We start from the raw sequence: 18250 nt of genomic DNA, 5'->3' as shown, positions 1-18250 counted from the left end.
TGCTTGGGCTGTCCACTGGGGTGGAGTGTTTGGGTGCCCGGAGCCTCCCACCCCGAGTTCTTGGGCATCTGGGTGAGGAGGCTATGGAACTTGGGGAGGAGGGAGGGCAGTTAAGCAGCGGCTGCAGTGGCAGTCTGTGATCCTGCTGCCATTCCTGAACCTCCACCAGATGCCGGAGCATGTCCGTTTGATCCCGCAGTATCCCTAGCATTTCCTCATGCCTCCTCTGATCTTTCTGCCGCCACCTCTCCTCACATTCATCGGCCACTTTCCTGTACTCTGCTGTTGTGTCCCTCCACACATTCTACTGAGCTCTGTCAGTGCCGGACGACTGCATGAGCTCAGAGAACATTTCATCGCGTGTGCGTTTTTTTCGCCACCTTATCTGAGATAGCCTCTGGGACGGAGGAGGGAGGCTTGAAACATTTGCAGCTACTGGAGGAATAAAAGGGAATGAAGTATTTAAAAAGATACATTTTACAGAACAATGGCTGTACGCTTTCATGGTGAACAACACTATTCACATTACATAGCAAATGTGATTTTGGTACAAGGTCGCATTTTGCATCTTATATTGAGTGCCTGTGGCTTTGGTGTTAGAGATCACACACGCAGGGCTGAGCAACACAATTTGGCTTACAGGCGGCCATGGTAAGCCATAGCCTTTTGGCTTCTGCAACCTTCATAACAGCAGCCCCCTCCTTTCCCATACCAAGCAAAGCCCATTGAGTTGGCCATTTACTGCTGCAGTCTTCCTGTTAACGTGCAGCAGAAACCAAACTAACCCCCTCCCCGCATCCAGTTCTCTGGGATGATCACTTTTCCACTCCCCCCACCGCCTGGCTGGTATCAGGGAAGATCTCTGCTAGCCAAATGCAAACAGCTCAGTGCCAATGGTCCCCCCTCCCACCGTGTGGCTAACTGTGGGGAGGATTTATTTTCAGCCACAGGCAAACAGCCCAGTAGGAACAGCCACCTCTGAATGTCCCCTTAATTAAATTCCCCTATTTCAACCAGGTTACCATGAACGATATCACTCTCCTGAGGATAACACAGAGAGATAAAGAACGGATGATGCTTGAATGCCAGCAAACACCGGGACCATACGCTGCCAGGCTTTGTCATGCAATGATATCAGATTACTTGTTACTAGCATGGCGTGGTAAAGTGTCCTACCATGAAGGATGGAATAAGGCTGCTCTCCCCAGAAACCTTCTGCAAAGACTTTTAGAGTACCTCCAGAGGAACTTCATGGAGATGTCCCTGGAGGATTTCTGCTCCATCCCCAGACACGTTAACAGACTTTTCCAGTAGCAGTACTGGCCACGAATGCATCCCAAGTCCTCAGGGCTACTTAATCATTAAAAAATGCTTGCTTTTATAACATGTATTATATTTAAAAAGGTACACTCACCAGAGGTCCCTTCTCTGGCTTCGTTGGGTTGGGAGGTTATTTCAGTCAGGGTGATAAAAAGATCCTGGCTGTCGGGGGAATGGTATGCTGTGTGCTCTCCCAAAGCTCGTCCTCCTCCTCCTCATCTTCCCTATCTGCAAAATCCTCAGCTGTGGCAGAGAGTATCCCATCCTCAGAGTCCACGGACAGGGGTGGGGTAGTGGTGGCGGCCCCCCCTAGAATTGCATGTAGCTCAGCATAGAAGTGGCATGTCTGGGGCTCTGTCCCGGAGCATCCGTTTGATTCTTTGGTTTTCTGGTACGCTTGTCTGAGCTCCTTAAGTTTCACTGTGTTGCATCCCTGATGTAGCCTCTATCCCTCAAGGCCTCGGGGATTTTTTGAAATGTTTTGGCATTTCGTCTTTTGGAACATAGTTCTGATAGCATGGATTCCTCTCCCCATACAGCGATCAGATCCAGTACCTCCCGTTCAGTCCATGCTGGAGCTCTTTTTCGATTCTGGGACTGCATGGTCACCTGTGCTGATGAGCTCACCTGGCCAAACAGGAAATGAGATTCAAAAGTTCCCGGGGCTTTCCCTGTACACCTGGCCAGTGCATCCGAGTTCAGAGTGCTGTCCAGAATGGTCACAATGGTGCACTGTGGGATAGCTCCTGGAGGCCAATACCTTCGAATTGCGTTCACACTAACCCTAATTCAAAATGGCAATGTTGATTTCAGTGCTAATCCCCTTGTTGGGGAGGAGAGAAGAAATCGGTTTTAAGAGCCCTTTATGTCGAAAAAATGGCTTCATTGTGTGGACGGGTGCAGGGTTAATTCAGATTTAACGCTGCTAAATCCGACATAAACTCATAGTGTAGACCAGGCCATAAAAGAGCAACACTCCAATACGGAAACTACAGAACCTGAACCACCAAAAAGGAAAATCAACCTTCTATTGGTTGCATCTGACTCAGATGATGAAAGTGAACATGTGTCAGTCTGCACTGCTTTGGATCATTATTGAGCAGAACCCATCATCAGCATGGATGCATGTCCTCTAGAATGGTGGCTGAAGCCATATGGGGCATATGTATCTTTAACATATCTGACGTAAATATTTTGTGACACTCGCTACAACAGTGCCATGTGAACACCTATTCCCACTTTCAGGTGACATTGTAAACAAGAAGCGGGCAGCATTACCTCCTGCAAATGAAAACAAACGTATTTGTCTGAGTGACTGAGCAAGAAGTAGGATTAAGTAGACTTGTAGGATCTAAATTTTTACATTGTTTTATTTTTGAATGCATATTTTTGTACATAATTATACATTTGTAAGTTCAACTTTCATGATAAAGAGATTGCACTACAGTACTTGCATGAGGTAAATTGAAAAATACAGTTTCTTTTGTTTTTTATAAGACAAATATGTGTCATCAAAAATAAATATAAAGTGAGCATTGTACACGGTGTTCTGTGTTGTAATTGAAATCAGTATATTTGAAAATGTGGAAAACATCCCAAAATATTTAAATAAATGGTATTTTATTGTTTAACAGTGCGATTAATCATGATTAATTTTTTAAATCACTTGACAGCCCTAATTTCCACTTAGTTGAATTCAACCTGAATTCACGAATAGTTTTGCAGCCTCAAAAATGTATTTTTCAGCAAAAATATTATTTGCCAAAAAATATTCTCCCAGCAATAGTACAGAGAGGGGGTTACAAAAAACAAAAGAGTCTTTGTTCTGGGAGGATGAGGAGGAATAGCTTAGTTGTAAGGGATCATGGAGCACAAGATGACCACTTCAGAGAAGGAAAAATTACAGGCAGGCTAGTGAATTTTACTTCTTTGTGCCATGTTAGCTTGGCACAGTTGTACTACATACTTCAGCTAATCAGGGAGGACCATTTAAAGGGATGTTATGCATGGATTGCATGCAATGTTTAATTTGTAATGAAAGAGGTGCTGGGGCTCAAGCAATTCTTTTACATTCATAACTGATGCAGCAAACCCAGAGGTGTCGGGGCTATGAACTGTCAAGCATAGAGGTGCCAGGGTTTGGCCCTGGCACAAATTAAGCCCTGCTTGTATGCCACCAAAGCCCAGAAAAAAACGACTTCTATTGGCTTGTGCTTTGTAGATGCCAAATGAAGATTTTGCTGAAGTAGGACCCTCTTTGCCGGTCACGCTCTATTTCTGCAATGTTCATATTATTTAGGGAGCTCTATTTTAAAACCATTAGAAAACCAGCTTTTCATTTGAAAAGGAAAGAAATTAAACAAAAGCCTACCAGTAAGTCACCATTAATTAATTGATTGTTGTTACATGATAAAGACTTAGATGAGCAAAGCATCTAAAAGATCTTGAGCTAAATGCAAACCTTGTGTAAGTGGGTGCACCTGATTATGAGACCATGTTCCATAGGAGTTACTGTTCTGTGAGTTTTCGCAGGATTTAGCTAATGCTTTTTACATAGTAGTGTAACAGACATTTGAAGAAATCTGCATATTTATGTGCAGGACTTAGGAGATCATAAGCATTTTCAGTCATTTGAATCTTGGTGCTGTAACAGTGAAGTTGAAAATAGGATGGAATGCGAAGAACATTTCAGAAAAGGATGAAATGTCATGCTCCATTATTCTAAGTTCAGCTAGAACACAACGTTAATTCTGATGGGCCTTGTTCCCGTCTCCCTTCCGCCCCCAAGACATTTACTATCTTAATGCAAATGTGCAGTATTTAATAGGCTAAGAGAGTAGGAGAAAAGAGCCTTCACAATGACAAATCACTGACAAATTATCATCCCTCATTACTGAATGAGAATGACTGTGCAATTAAAATCATATTTGTGCTTTGAAATATTCCCATTAGACCTCCACAGTCTATTTTGGTTTCCCTTTTCTGTCTTTTGTGTTTAAGGGTGGAATGTACGTTTTCCAGCTGTTTGACTCCTATGCAGCCAGTGGAATGTGCCTTCTTTTTGTGGCTATATTTGAATGCATCTGCATAGGCTGGGTTTACGGTGAGTTACTGAAGACTGCTACATTATTGTGTATTTATGGAAGTCATACACTTATGGCCTTAGTTTTAGGACCAGATTTAAAGTGACATATGGCCCTTGTCACACCATAACAGGGGCCTCCATGGCTCTGCCCTTGTATCATGGCTCCGCCTCCCATTAGGAGTGACAGTGGCAGGAGGGGACCTCTCCCGTCCAAAGAGGCAGGAGCAGAGGCAGGGCTTTCTTTCCCTCTGAGGTTCCAGGAGTGGTAGCGGGGGTCCCCCTCACTCCCTGGCCAGAGAGGCAAAAGTGTCAATAGCAGGGTCCCAGCTCTTGTTTCTGGCTGTCTGCAGACTCAGGCAGACATGGTTGCCTTGGTTACAAGCAAGCCACCTTCTTAAGCTTCTCTTTGCAGTGACAAGGGCTAGAAATGTACTTTTGTAAAATGAAAGCTGAGGTTCTGATGTCACTCGTCCCCAGGACCAGGGGCCTTAGGCATGAGGCTGCACCCTCTATGTCTTTAATGGGCCCTGCTCAGACTGATACTAACCAGAAGTCATTAGGATTTGGCAGCTGGTTGGTCCTTATGTCCCACTGGGCAGACGCATATCGCCGGCACTGCCCTTCCTTTCCAGCCTTGGCATCCCGGTATTCAGGGAGCACACTGAATGTATGTATGTCCATCCCGGGAAGGGCCTCGTCACAGGCATGTCCCTTCTAACTCTTCTCATTTCCAGGCTAAATAATCCTAGTCTTTGCAATCGCTCACAGAAACATTCTATATTCAGTTTTGGTTTGTTTTTGTTTTTTTGGGCAGGCAGCAATCGCTTTTATGATAACATTGAAGATATGATCGGGTACAGACCATTGTCATTAATTAAATGGTGTTGGATGGTCCTAACTCCTGGTATTTGTGCAGTAAGTATTAATCTGAATAAATTGGTCGGGAATATGTAGGTTTTCTGCACATTATTTTTCCAGATGTTTGAGGCTAATGAATTTCAGAAATAGTAAAGTAATTATTATGGCATTTGGCATATATTTTAATTGAAGAAGCTTACAGTAGATTTGGTAAGAATCAATGTTAACTTAATTTTCCCTGTGCACATAATTCTAATGCTTCCCGTAACAGGAAAAAGCAAACTCCTCAGTTGGACATCTGAGATTTGTGCATACAAATATGAGCTTTTTCACATGCAAAACTGTGGGTGCAAATGTCGAGACTGGCTCAAGACCAATACTGTTGCCCTTATTTTCTAATAGTGATAGATTTGAAACCATTTTGCTCATTTCTCCTAACACCCCTAGATTACCAGACCCAAAACTTAATCTCTGCTCTGCAGTTATGCTTTGCCATCAAAGCGCAAGTTTTATTGTCAAGTGAAAGGTAAATAGGATTTAAACTTGAAAGGTGGCTCGCTTCTGTGAAAGGAACTGAGATGTAAATTATTTGAGATGGACATAAAAAAAGAATATTGGTGTCTGTCTCTCTCTGACATCAAAGCTTACACTACTTCAGATTCCCAGAGGACAGTAGACTGCCTGTGCAGTAATTTTATTTTTTTCCCTAGACAGTGTGGCTTCAAACATACCTAATATATTTCTCACTTTATTTCAGGGAATCTTCATCTTTTTCCTGGTGAAATATAAGCCTTTGAAATACAACAACGTGTATACATACCCAGACTGGGGCTATGGGATAGGCTGGATGATGGCCCTCTCATCCATGGTTTGTATACCTTTGTGGATCTGCATTAAGTTGTGGAAGACAGAGGGAACCATTCTAGAGGTGAGACATATTTTTGGAATGACATTTATTTATGCAGAAGTGGGTAAAGGAGCATGACCCCTTCTCTTCTGATGACTAAGCACAGCTCAGACAAAAAAGGAGCATTCTTCTTCGTGCTATGGTCCACAGATCCATCACAATGGTATGTCCACCTGTTTGCAGGCTGGGGGCAGAAATATATTTGGTGGTCACTGGCTCCAGGGTTATGCCCCATCCCCTGAAGTTCCCTCCAGTTTTCTCTCCCTCCACAGCAGCTGGTGGCTCACTGAGCCCTCCCTGCTGCAGAGCTTGTCTAAGGGAAATCCCAAACTTTATTTCATGTTTTTATACTAACAATTCAGCTCAATAATGTGTCTATCTAATTCCCAGCTGTGTCTGAGGGCTGCATTTGGTTTCAGGGAGATGATCCTGTCAGCTCCGCCTCCCCCTCTGAGGTGTTTGTAGTATCTGGTGCCCTTACGGGCTTTAGGGACAGAGTGATGCTGAAAAAAGCCAGTGACAAAAGGAACAGTGTGTGTTACCTGCTCACCATTGTATTGTGTCTCTACTAGGGCATCTTGGCTGGCTCTGTGGGCAGAGAGCAGTTCTCTCACAGCCCAGTCTGGCTGGGGACCCCTTGGCCTCAGCCTGGGGATAATCCTCAGCGCCTGGTTCCCTGCTCACCCACAGGGAGTGCAGCCTGGGGATAATCCTCAGTGCCTGGTTCCCAGCTCACCCGTATGGAGTGCGGCCTGGGGATAATCCTCAGCACCCGGTTCCCTGCTCACCCGCAGGGAGTGCAGCCTGGGGATAATCCTCAGTGCCCCGTTCCCTGCTCACCCACAGGGAGTGCAGCCGGGGGATAATCCTCAGCGCCCGGTTCCCTGCTCACCCACAGGGAGTGCAGCCGGGGGATAATCCTCAGCACCCGGTTCCCTGCTCACCCTCACAGAGTGCAGCCTGGGGATAATCCTCAGCGCCCGATTCCCTGCTCACCCGCACAGACTGCAGCACAGCAGATTCATGCAGAATAAAGCAGGCCCTATACTTGTGCTGATTCCTCAGGGTGTTCACACCCTCCCATGTCCTCCAAAGGGAAGTCTTCCTCCGTAGGGGAGGAAGACCAATAGTGCACATCAGCATTAGAGAATCAGACTGTAATATAAATTCAAAGAAAGAACAAGAGAAGATTAGACACTTTCAGAGAACAGTCCTCTGTGTATTGTAAACGGCACTTCGGAGGTGTGCTCCTGCCTGAGACAAAGCTGTATGCAGTGGTGAGCTGGAGCTGGTTCCCACCGGTTCGCTGGAACCAGTTGTTAAATTTAGAAGCCCTTTTAGAACCGGTTGTTCCGCGAGGGACAACCAGTTCTAAAAGGGCTTCTAAATTTAACCGTCCAAAAGTGACACCTTAGGAGCTGACTGAGCACCCAAGGGGAAAATGTGGTGGGTGCAGAGCACCCGCAGCCCCTGCTCACCTCCGCTCTGCCTCCGCCTCCTCCCCTGACCGTGCCACTGCGCCCTGCTTCTCTGCTCCCCCCTCCAAGGCTTCCCCACCCCAGCTCACCTCCACCACGCTCGGCCTGAGCGGGAAGCCACCGCCTGCTTCTTAGCCCTCCCAGGCTTCCCGCCGAACAGCTGATTCGCAGGAAACCTGGGGGTGGAGGGGGCATGGAGAAGCAGAGTGGGGTGGGGCGTTCAGGGGAGGAGGCGGAGGCGGAGCAGAGGAGAGCTGGGGCCGGGTGGGGGGGAGATGCCGGTGGGTGCTCTGCACCCACCAAATTTTCCCCATGGGTGCTCGAGCCCTGGAGCACCCATGGAGTCAGCACCTAAGGCGCCACTTTTGATGTGATCAGTGGGGGAGTGGCCGCTCCCCCTGCTACCCCCCTAGCTACGCTCCCACACCCCTAGAAGCCAGAGGGACCTGCCGGATGCTTCCTGGGAGCTGCCCCAGGTAAGCATCGCCAGGACTCCCCACCTTGCCCCCCGGCAGGTCCCTCTCGCTCTTAGGGGTAGGGTGGGCACCTACTACGGTGGCCCACGAGACCCTCCTGCCCAGTTCTGGGGGCAGTCAGGGGACAGGGGAGGGGGGTGGATGGGGCAGGGATCCTGCGGGGGGGGGAGTCAAGGAACGCGGGGGCTTGGATGGGGCAGGAGTCCCAGGGGCCGGGGGTGGGCAACAGCCCCCTCATGGAGTGAGAAGGGAACCAGTTGTTAAGATTTTGGCAGCTCATCACTGGCTGTATGTCCTTCCATGCCCTCTAAGAGGGTAGAATAATGGGATAGGCATTTCCTGCCACATCTGAAAGACTGGGAAAGTTTAAGGCTGTCATCCCCAGCTGCTGCTGCAGTCATCATTATTGGGCTATAATGCCCAGCTGCTGCTCTGGATAACCAGGCCCTAATGTTGAGATTATTGTTCCCAGCCTGTGTTGAAGGTTGCCTCCACCTCTACTTCTCCCTCCCCAGCATGTCGCTATGGACTGATGAGAGGGATAGCAACCTGGGGGTGGAAGAACCAGGAGGCAGTAAGGGGATTCTTTCTACCCTGGCCACCATTTTGTAAGCCCAGATGATTCCTTAGTGTGTGCCAGTCAAAATTTACTATCACGGATTGATGTGGTTAGTTTTCCTGGCAATCAGGGGCTTGGTGGTTCTAACTGGGAGAGACTGTTATCTGAAAGAGTGGCCTCACGATATGGTAGTTCACATTGGGAGTCAAGTCTAGTCCCCTCCTTTCGGCATGAAAACTCTCCGGGGGCATCAGACCAACAATGAGAAATAAACAACAAATATGAATGGTCTTTGGACACCCTAAGTGCCCCCACCTGCTTTCCCAAGCAGTGCTAACATGGGCAGCCAGTTCTACAAGCATGATCCCTTGCAACCTAAAAACTGTATGCTTTAGGGCTTCTCCCTTGAAAGGGGGAAAAAGTGGGATTCACGTCGGTTTCATTCACATATGTGGGGCTTTGTTCCTTGGGATCAGACTCACAGCTATTTTACTGAGACAATAGGAAACTTTATAGAGAGCTGAGGCTATTCAGAATAATCAGAAAAGTCAACTTATACTCCTGACTCTTGCCTGAGACTATAGAAAGGAATATACAGGTTGTATGGCAAGTTGAAGCAGTCCATGAACTACTTCTTTGCAAGTGGTAGCTAGAACAAGCACAGGGTCAGCAGCGGCCTTCTGTTGCCTCAGCCTGTCAGGGTCAGCATGTCTCTGAACCGGCTGTGTCAAGTTAGCCAGGCATCAATTGGGAGTCTATCTCAGTCTGAGAGCAAAAGGGTTACTTATAGCTTTGATCAAATAAGGACCTGGTCCATAGAGGTTATCCTATGGAGCTGTGCAAGAATTTCAGGAACCACTTTGGCCCAGTCCCAGTCTCAGCAACCCCATGGACAGGAGACACCATGAATGAAATCATCCATCGTCTATTTCAGAACAGAACATTGCAACCCATTCCCGATCCTATTTCTAGCCTCAGAGAATCAGAGGCCAGCAGAAAAAGACCTGATTTAAAACATCTAAATAACTTCCTCATGAAAGTTTGTCTTCAAAGAATTTCCATTTACCATCCTTGGACAATTCTTATGTTTTGCTGGTGGATGGAAGCCTTTTTCTTTTCCCAGCTTTGATCGTTACTGTTTGATTTTACATGTGCTCCCAGGGTCTCTCCCCAGGATCTTGGTAGTAATAATGCTGACTTTAGGGAAGAAGGAAATTCACATATCACCTCCCAGACAATTTGTACGATGAGGGTTCTGTACAGCTAGAATGCTGAGGCAAAACCCCAGACTGATACCGTTCCTGGAGTATCTTGGATTCAGGACAAACAAACAGACATGTGGTGCCATGAAAGGCAGTAATAGGCCTGGGCAAGAGATGACTATCTTCATGTACAAGGTCTCATCTCAGAAGAATGCTATCAGAAGGTGAAGATATGCATAATGGAAAACAAGTGGTGTTACAGAAACAAAAATCCAATTCTTGGAGCTATTGGGAATTCTGTTCTCATACATAAGCATGCTTCAAAATTTCAGGGTTCATATGATACCTATACAGTAAATCTGAGTATCACCTTGCCATCTGACTCCATCTCATCTGTTGGCAAAGATCCAGCTCCAGCTGTATATTCTCCCATCCCACAAATGGTGAATGCAGACAATCAGATTTTTACTTTTTTAAAGGGATCTTCCCAATTCAGTTTTGGGAACGGGTACTAGGAAGAGGGAGCACAGCATCCACCAGCTAGAAGGCAATGATTAACTGAGGTCTGAAATCACTGCTCTGTCCAGGGGCAACAGGTCTATTCTGGTCATGACAGTCAACTTGTCTGAGAGGGTTCTCATAATAACTGGGAAGACCAGAATCAGCTCTACCCCAGAGAGAAATTTTCCTGTTTGCGGGGAGTAGTTTCTTATCTCTGTGTGCACTGCCCATCAAGGGGAAGATTAACACCAAGACTTATATGGCAGAAGTCAGATTAACAGAGTGACTGCAACACCCAGAAACATCTCACTCTTTGTAGGTCAGTTTGGTGGGCTGGTGTTTGACCTCTCTGCATCTGGAACAGCAAATTAAGTGTCCTGTGGCCTCTCTGTGTCAGGACCCAAGATGTGAGGTGACATTTGCAAAGCTGGGCAAGATCCCTGCTATATGTCTTCGCACCTTTTCCATGACTGCGCAGGAGAATCCAAAAGATGGGAGCGAGTGGCAGTGATACTTACAAAGAGTTATACTGGCTGCGGAGGCTATGGCTTTCAGGGCTGATTAATCTAGCATTGGATCGTTGGATGTTTCTATCTCACAGAGAAGGTGTACTTTTGCAAAACCCAGTGCTCTTTCCTGGACCAGACAGCTTTACAACATATACTTGGATAAAGAGATTATTGCTGTTGTGCACCCCAAAGAGAAGGCAACAAATAGAACTGATTCTAATGGCTGGTGCAAAGTCCATAGTTTAATACCATGTTAAATCAATGAAATGGAGCCTTGAGTTCCCCCAGGAGGGCTTTATTGTGGGTCATAAGAGTGTCCAAGCAAAAGGGTCAAGTCTCTGTTGAATAATGTTCTCAGTATGTTCAAGAAAAGGTAGCTCTGTACCAATCCCACATTAAATGCTTCCTTACGGCATCAGCCTTATTCTAACAAGATCATAGAGCACGATCATGGAACCCCATTCTACTCCTTACAGCACTATCCAGATTTTACCAAGCAGAAGGTGGTGTTATACTTCCTATCCATTAGAGTAGGCCCCCGATGGCTACTTTTTTTTTTATTTGAAGTTGGGAGTTTTCACTAACAAGCATTGTTCTTTAATTCAGACAGCTAGTCTTCATAGCTATTGTAGCATTCATTTCCTAAGTGAATTCAAGAAATATTCCTTCTTTGGTTAAGCATCAAAGTCCAGTCGTTAAGAGCACTAACAATCTCAGGGCAAAGAAGTCATGTCTCCTGTACTGAGATCTATTAGATGGTCATTGTTTCACTGAATTCTGTGTATTGATCATCCAATCTTAGCCAATGTCATTTCGTCATTTCCTTTCTTTTTGGTGGCAGAAGTCTTCCTCATAGCTTAGTGCTCAGGGAAGATGGAGGAGAGTTATATCCATTTCGTCTCAGATGTCCATATTTATAGAATAATCCTGCTCTCCTTCCTGGAGCCATACTTAATGAAATCGCATTGTAATGGATCTGGGAATCTTAGCATGCAAAATGTATCCATGCCAACCTGAAAAATGTCCTCTCTTTGAGTAATAAAATCCATTGATCTGGCCCACCCTGAAACAAATGGATCATTCAGAATAGAGATGGAATTTGACATATCATTAGGTGTGACTTATCATGCTTTGCATTAGGAGAAATTGTTGTGCTTTTCCTCAAAGTATATTTAGCACTATCAGTAATTCAGTAAAGCAGATTGGAATTATCTTGGCTATGGAAACTCTCTCACCTGAAGGCAACTTAGGAGGCAGGGCATTCCTCTGCTGCCAATGAGTGACAGATCTGACTCTGTCCCAAAACTGCAAGCAGGCTGAAGTACCATTGTAACCGATCTGTGGACCTTATTTCTTAAAGAAAGGATATTTTTAGGTAAACACAGATACATTTTCAACTGTAGCTTCTGTTCAATATTCAGACTCCCTATGAAAGGCTCTTGCAGATCTGATCTAATACTTTTCTCACTGCATCTTGCTGGACTGCATCAAATTCACCTGCATAAGTGAAGCCTTCATCTTTGTGCTCACCCTCTGCAGAGGAATGAATATTGCCCTGCATCTATTGTGAAACTAAGCTTTTGATCAAGCATGTGAGGGTTTGCTGTCATCTTCGAGCCCTTGGATTGGAATGCTGTGGAAGCGGGTGGTGTGATGTGTAGCCTGTTACACCGATTAAGTGGTTCACACAGGGTTCCAGTGGAATTAAATGGGCTTGCAGAGAAGAGAGATTCTATAGACATTCTTGCTATGAGGAGATGATGATGATTCTGGCTGCATGTGTGTGTGTTTCTGTCTGAGAGAGAGAGATAATGTCTTCCATTTTCTCCAATGTTTCAGAAATTCAGGAAGCTGGTCATACCTTGCCCAGATCTGAAGATGAGAGGAAAGCTTGGAGCAGGGGCATACGCTGCGACAGTAAATGATTGTGATGCCAAACTGAAAGGCGATGGCAACATTTCAGCCATCACAGAAAAGGAGACACATTTCTGAAAGAACTTTCTTTTTGTGTGTGTTATTTTTTGTATAAATAAATAAATAAATAAATAAATAAATAAATAAATACTTCACTTAATTATAGAGGCTGCTTGTTTTGCACAAAATTTATTAACCAGTTAATTTTAAAGTGAACATTGTACACTTGTTTTAAATGATTTTTTAATTATTATTATTATTATAAGTAATGATTATATAAAAGAAAAAAGAACTAGCATAGTACTGTATGTTAGTGATGACTTGTAATATGGTGATTTCAGTAAATGTTTTATAGACGTTAGAAGGACCTGTATAATGTGCTGTAAAACTTTTCTACTTGGATTTTTTGGAAAGCATGGTATTGTATAAATATATCTGTTCTAATCTGTAAGCATTTCAGACCATTTCAGCTACTAATGTATGTCTATAAAGGGGGTCACAATGACCTTTTGTTTATATTGGAGGGAGTTTTGGGGGACTAGTAACTCAGCTGCATCATCTTTCTATCTGAATGTGGGATTGACCCAAAGCCCACTGAAGTCAATGGGAGTCTTTCCCATTATCTTCAAGGGGACTTGGATCATGCAGTTTGTGAGTGAAACTCTGCACCTGAACCCTGCAGTCCTGTCATCCGAGTCAGGACTGCAGGCTCCGGCCTTGTACTTGGCAAAGCACTACTTCCATGGTGAGCACTCTTTCTGGAGCTGAAAGGAAATACCACCTCATCGGTGTCTTCCCCCATGCCTGAACTTCTCACCACAGCCAGGTATAGAAATGTGGTGGAATGAGTCCCCCTTTGAATGACTATTTTCCTGGAGACATCTAGAGGCTATTTTTTAAAGAGCTCTGAATTGTGTTGTGAAGTGAGTGGTGTCTGATCTCACCTATGCTGCTTCCTGGAACATCTGAAGCTATTCCATGTTGTCTCTGGCTAGCTAAAATTCCCTACATTTTGTTATACTTCTCCCATTCCCTGAGCTGAAATGTGTTTGTCTTTGCTTGCAAAACAGAAAGGGAGTCCCTAGGCCAGTTTCCTTAGCTGGAGAGGATCTGAGGAGAAATGGAACTCATTTTATAGAGATTTCCCCCTTCAAATGAAATCCAGAAATAAATTATGACAATACAGAGCACTTATATGGCTCTTTTAATCTTCAAAGCACTTTTGAAACAGTACTGAACACAACTGGAGCAGTTGGCTCCTTACCTGCACAACAGCCCTGTGAGGTAAGTTATATAGGACATATTTTGCAGATGGGGAAATTGAGACAGGGGATGTGACTTGCCCAAAACTACAAAGGGAGTAGGAACTGCATTTTGAAATGATGATTGGGCCATAGGGGTTTCCAATTAACAGTCCCGAGATCAAACCACTAGACTATCTTGTGCTCTCTCCCTCTGTCAATATTGCAAACACCACTACTATACAATTTCTTTTCCCTCTCCCCTCAGGCTGACAGGATACATCTGACTCAGTGGCTGGGTGGGAAACTGGTGAGTTTACTGTGTCACATAGGCGTGCCTCACCTAATGTGCAAGCAACAGCATAACAGAATATTGGAGCAATGTCACAGCATCTCCTGCTCAGACAGGTAGAAATTCACCCATGCCCGGAAGCCCAGCACAGGGAACTATTAGGGAAAGCTTAACTGGGACTCGTAGTACAGAGGTTTCATGCGTGCCCACTGCACAAGGGTGGATTTCACTCATAGTTTCTAGTTCATTTTAACATTACATAGAGATGTATAGTATAGATTTGACAATTTATTGTTATCTTAAGATAACTTGTATAGCTCCTGTAAGATATTCAGTAGAATCATATATCCTCAAATCAGATTATGTAATCTATATACTTTAATGGCCTTTTTTGCAGGGACAGGGGGACTGGGAATTGAAGAGAAAACTGTTCTTGTATCAGCCTAAAACTGTAGTCCAAAATTTTTTGTGGGACTGACGACTTTGGATGCCTTAATTTTTGGGTGCTCAACTAGAGACATCTTAAAGGGGCCTGACTTTCAGAGAGTGCTGAGCACGTACCTTGTGAAAATCAGGTTCCTTTAAGAAGCTCCAGCTGGGCAAACAAAAATTGAGGTGACCAAAATCACTAGTTACTTTTGAAACCCTTGGCTGTGATATTTACTGAAGAGAAATGTCATCAAAATTAAAATTGCAGCTAGAGCTAGTTGTAGAAAATATTGAGATGCATGTCCATCCTACTGCTTGATGTTGGAAATATGTACACCCCAGAGTTCAGAAATTAGTGCCTCTTTGCAGTACTAGCAGATCATGAGAAACACAGTCTGTCCAGCATCCTTCTCTGATCCTCATTCTTGTTCCCCCATTGAAGGGGCCAGACAACTAGCTCATCAAAAACAACTTGCAATCTGTGGGTCACCTTGCCTAGGAAGGCATTCTGTATCTAGCATCTCCAAATGATCCTGTCTAGTCTCTACTCATTTCCTAATGAGTGGTGAAGGGTGTAGAAACCCAAGTCCACTGCTTTGCTAGGGCCTGACTCTGCAAACCCTTAATTGTGTAAAGAGTCCTTACTCTCATGAGACCCAATAACTTCAATGGAGCTACTCATGCAAGTCAAGATTACTAATGTGAGTTTGCAAGAGTAACTGTTGAAATGTGCCAGTTTGTAAGTTAGCCACTACACCAACTGTCCATCCCATAGAAATGAGATGATAATTCCAGGTAATTTAGCGTAGCCATTTAAATCAAAGCACATTTCACGGCTGTTGACTAAGTGAGCCATGCATTTTAGCTTGTTAATCCACTTCGGACTCATCCAAATATCTCTACAGGTACTGTGGAACCTTCCTACTCTGCTGCTATGAATCAGTTCACCAACAGTTTTATACACATACATATGGTTCGGCATGGTCTAAAGTATTATACAGTGTTACTAATGTGATGTGCTTGTAAATGTGTGCTTGTAATACCTGACCCATTTAACAATTTACTGATTTGTTTTTTAAGATATGTGGGGTTGGGGTTTTTTGTTTCGTTTCTTTTTTTGGAGGGGTGGGGGGTAAATTTCCTACTAGTATTTGTGAACTTTTTTTTAAAACAAAATATGAAGGAAAAAAAGCAATTATGTCATAGGGATGACTTTTTTTTTATATGCAGTAGAAACAATATTGCCCTTTTCTGAGTATTTGCTGTATTATGGAGGAAAAAACAAAACAAAACCCAGAAACCGAACAACCACCAAGGTTTATGTATTGTTTTACACACAAAAAAAATCTATTTGGTATTCGAATGGCACAAAGTTTTGTCTCCTTATTCATTTTTTAAAATTAAAGGAAACGGGCAAAACTGTATCTGATGTCCTTGGTTTATATCAATGTCTCTCACTAGGTATTTATATGGCCCTCATAATCACAGTCACTGGTGTATTTTATCCTCACAACACCCCTGTCAGGTATGTGTTTTACAGATGAGACACAAGATTGGTTGACTGACTTGCCCAAACTCACCCAGAAAGTCTGTGGGTGAGTCCAGGTCTCCTTAGTCCCAGTCTTGTACCCCATCCACTCGATCGTCCTTTCTACTCCAAATATAACTGCCTCTATCCTGAGAATTTTTCCTGCATCACTGTCCCACATTCCTACTGAGATGATAATTTAGCACAGGCTGATAATTTTGCATGTCAGGCTGATTAAAAGTTCTGATAAATAAGCTGCTCCCCATCCTCAGAGGTTGATATGTTCTGTGCACATATACTCTGCCATGGGCAAGTGTCAAAAGAGTGGTAAGGGTGGGTTGGGTTGGGTAATAACCCACATGGTCAGAGGATTACCATAGTTATGGTACCATAGTTATGTTCTGCGAAGCCCAAAAGGTCTGACTGGACCAGAAATTCCATGGGAACATCCTTTTTGGTGGCTTATGGACACTTACACTTCCAGGCATGGCTGGAAAATGGAAGTGTAAAGCTGCATGAAAATACAGAGGAAACGATGTTGGTTATAGTTCTTTGAACCCTTGAAAGGGGTTGGTTGGGACTCATTTTGAGGGATGGATGCTGAGCCAGCTGTTGGCATTCCTAACCCTGTGGTCTGCACGGATGTGTGGGAGCTAGCAATAGAAATGCTTTTATTTACAAAGAAAAGTCAGTCTTTAGCCCATTTCCTCATGAAGTTGAAAACATAAACCAATATAAACTATTTACTACAGCTAAAAGGACCAAACAGCTGGACTCCACACTTGAAGCAAGAGGATGGGTGATGTGCCTAAAGATTTCCTTCCCCAACGCTCTTTATGTCAGTTTCCCCAATTGTTTTATCTTATTACCCTATGGACTGTGCCCACTCCTTGATTTCTCTTAAAATTCCTACAACAAACTCACTGCTCTGTAGTGTGGCCTGCCATTTCCACTTCCTTACTAGGTGGTAATACTGGTTGGGTACTAAGTACAGTCATTGCTTCTTGGTCTTCCATTCTTTTTTTCTGCATCTCTGCCCTCCTCTCTTAGTGGACACCACCATTGTCATGATGGTTGTCCATTCCATGGAAAAGAAGGACTTGAGCTTGTTTGCCATCACCTATTAACAGAAACCAAAATCTCTTACATTTTCTCATAGGAGGAACAAAAATCTGGTTTAAAAGCCAGGGAAATGTTCTAGCCAATAATTGTTCCTCATGATATTATCATGCATAATGTACAGGCTAAGTATGCCTTCTACTACATAGAGATTAAACTGAATGACTGCATGTCAGAGGACCTATACTTGTAATGCCTAAAGATGAGTCTCCTTCTGCCCAAGGGATAGGGATCTGTGCTTTTTGACTAAGAGGATCCCTGTTGCTCTTGTGGAGGGAGTGTGCAGCATAGTGACAACCAGCAGGTTGTAGGAGTGGGTTTGTTACAGTATAACTGGGTCTGCCTTCCTCTAAGAGTTGCCAATGGATATTAAGTTAGTCAATGTAGTTAATCATCTATCCATCTGTTCCTAGACTCTTACTCACTATGGAGTTGTGCTGCACGTTTGGCAGCTTTTCCCAAATGTTATTGTAAATCATAACCTTTTAGTGAAAAGCCTGGGTTAATCCATCATTATTTTAATAAAAACACCCACTGTTCTCTTATCCTGTGCATGGATGGCTCACTTTTCCCTTCTCTCCCAAAGGGTGAACAGTCTGCAAAGAAGGCAGAATTAGCGGCACGCCATGCTCAAAAGAGCAAGCGACACATATTCACACAGACAACCCCAGGGGCAGTTCCAGCTTGGGTTCATGCCATTTGTTTGGAATATAGCTCTGCTCTGATCACTAACCACCATCATTAAGCACGGTATCCACTGAATTATATGCAGGCACATGTGCAAAACCAGACCTAGAAAAAGGCAAGACAATGCTAACATTCTATTTTGTTG

General features: G+C 44.2%; 1 protein-coding gene across 2 annotated transcripts in view; it reads left to right on the top strand.

The window, feature by feature from the left end:
- The window catches only part of SLC6A11 (solute carrier family 6 member 11), a 171902-nt gene extending 158955 nt beyond the window's left edge, over nt 1-12947 (top strand). The window contains exons 12-15 of one of the 2 annotated variants that reach the window (XM_084634993.1): nt 4321-4423; nt 5220-5320; nt 6021-6191; nt 12735-12947. In XM_084634993.1, the coding sequence (XP_084491119.1) occupies nt 4321-4423; nt 5220-5320; nt 6021-6191; nt 12735-12887 (528 nt within the window). In that variant the 3' untranslated portion in view covers nt 12888-12947. The remainder of the gene's footprint in view (nt 1-4320; nt 4424-5219; nt 5321-6020; nt 6192-12734) is intronic. The other variant, XM_084634994.1, reaches the window with a different exon arrangement.
- Nucleotides 12948-18250: the final 5303 nt, after the last annotated feature.

Source organism: Lepidochelys olivacea (genome assembly GCF_965140295.1).
Source record: "Lepidochelys olivacea isolate rLepOli2 genome assembly, chromosome: 7".
NCBI classification, from domain to species: domain Eukaryota; kingdom Metazoa; phylum Chordata; order Testudines; family Cheloniidae; genus Lepidochelys; species Lepidochelys olivacea.
The sequence above is the reverse complement of the archived record's forward strand: the minus strand, read 5'-3'. Positions and strand labels throughout refer to the sequence as shown.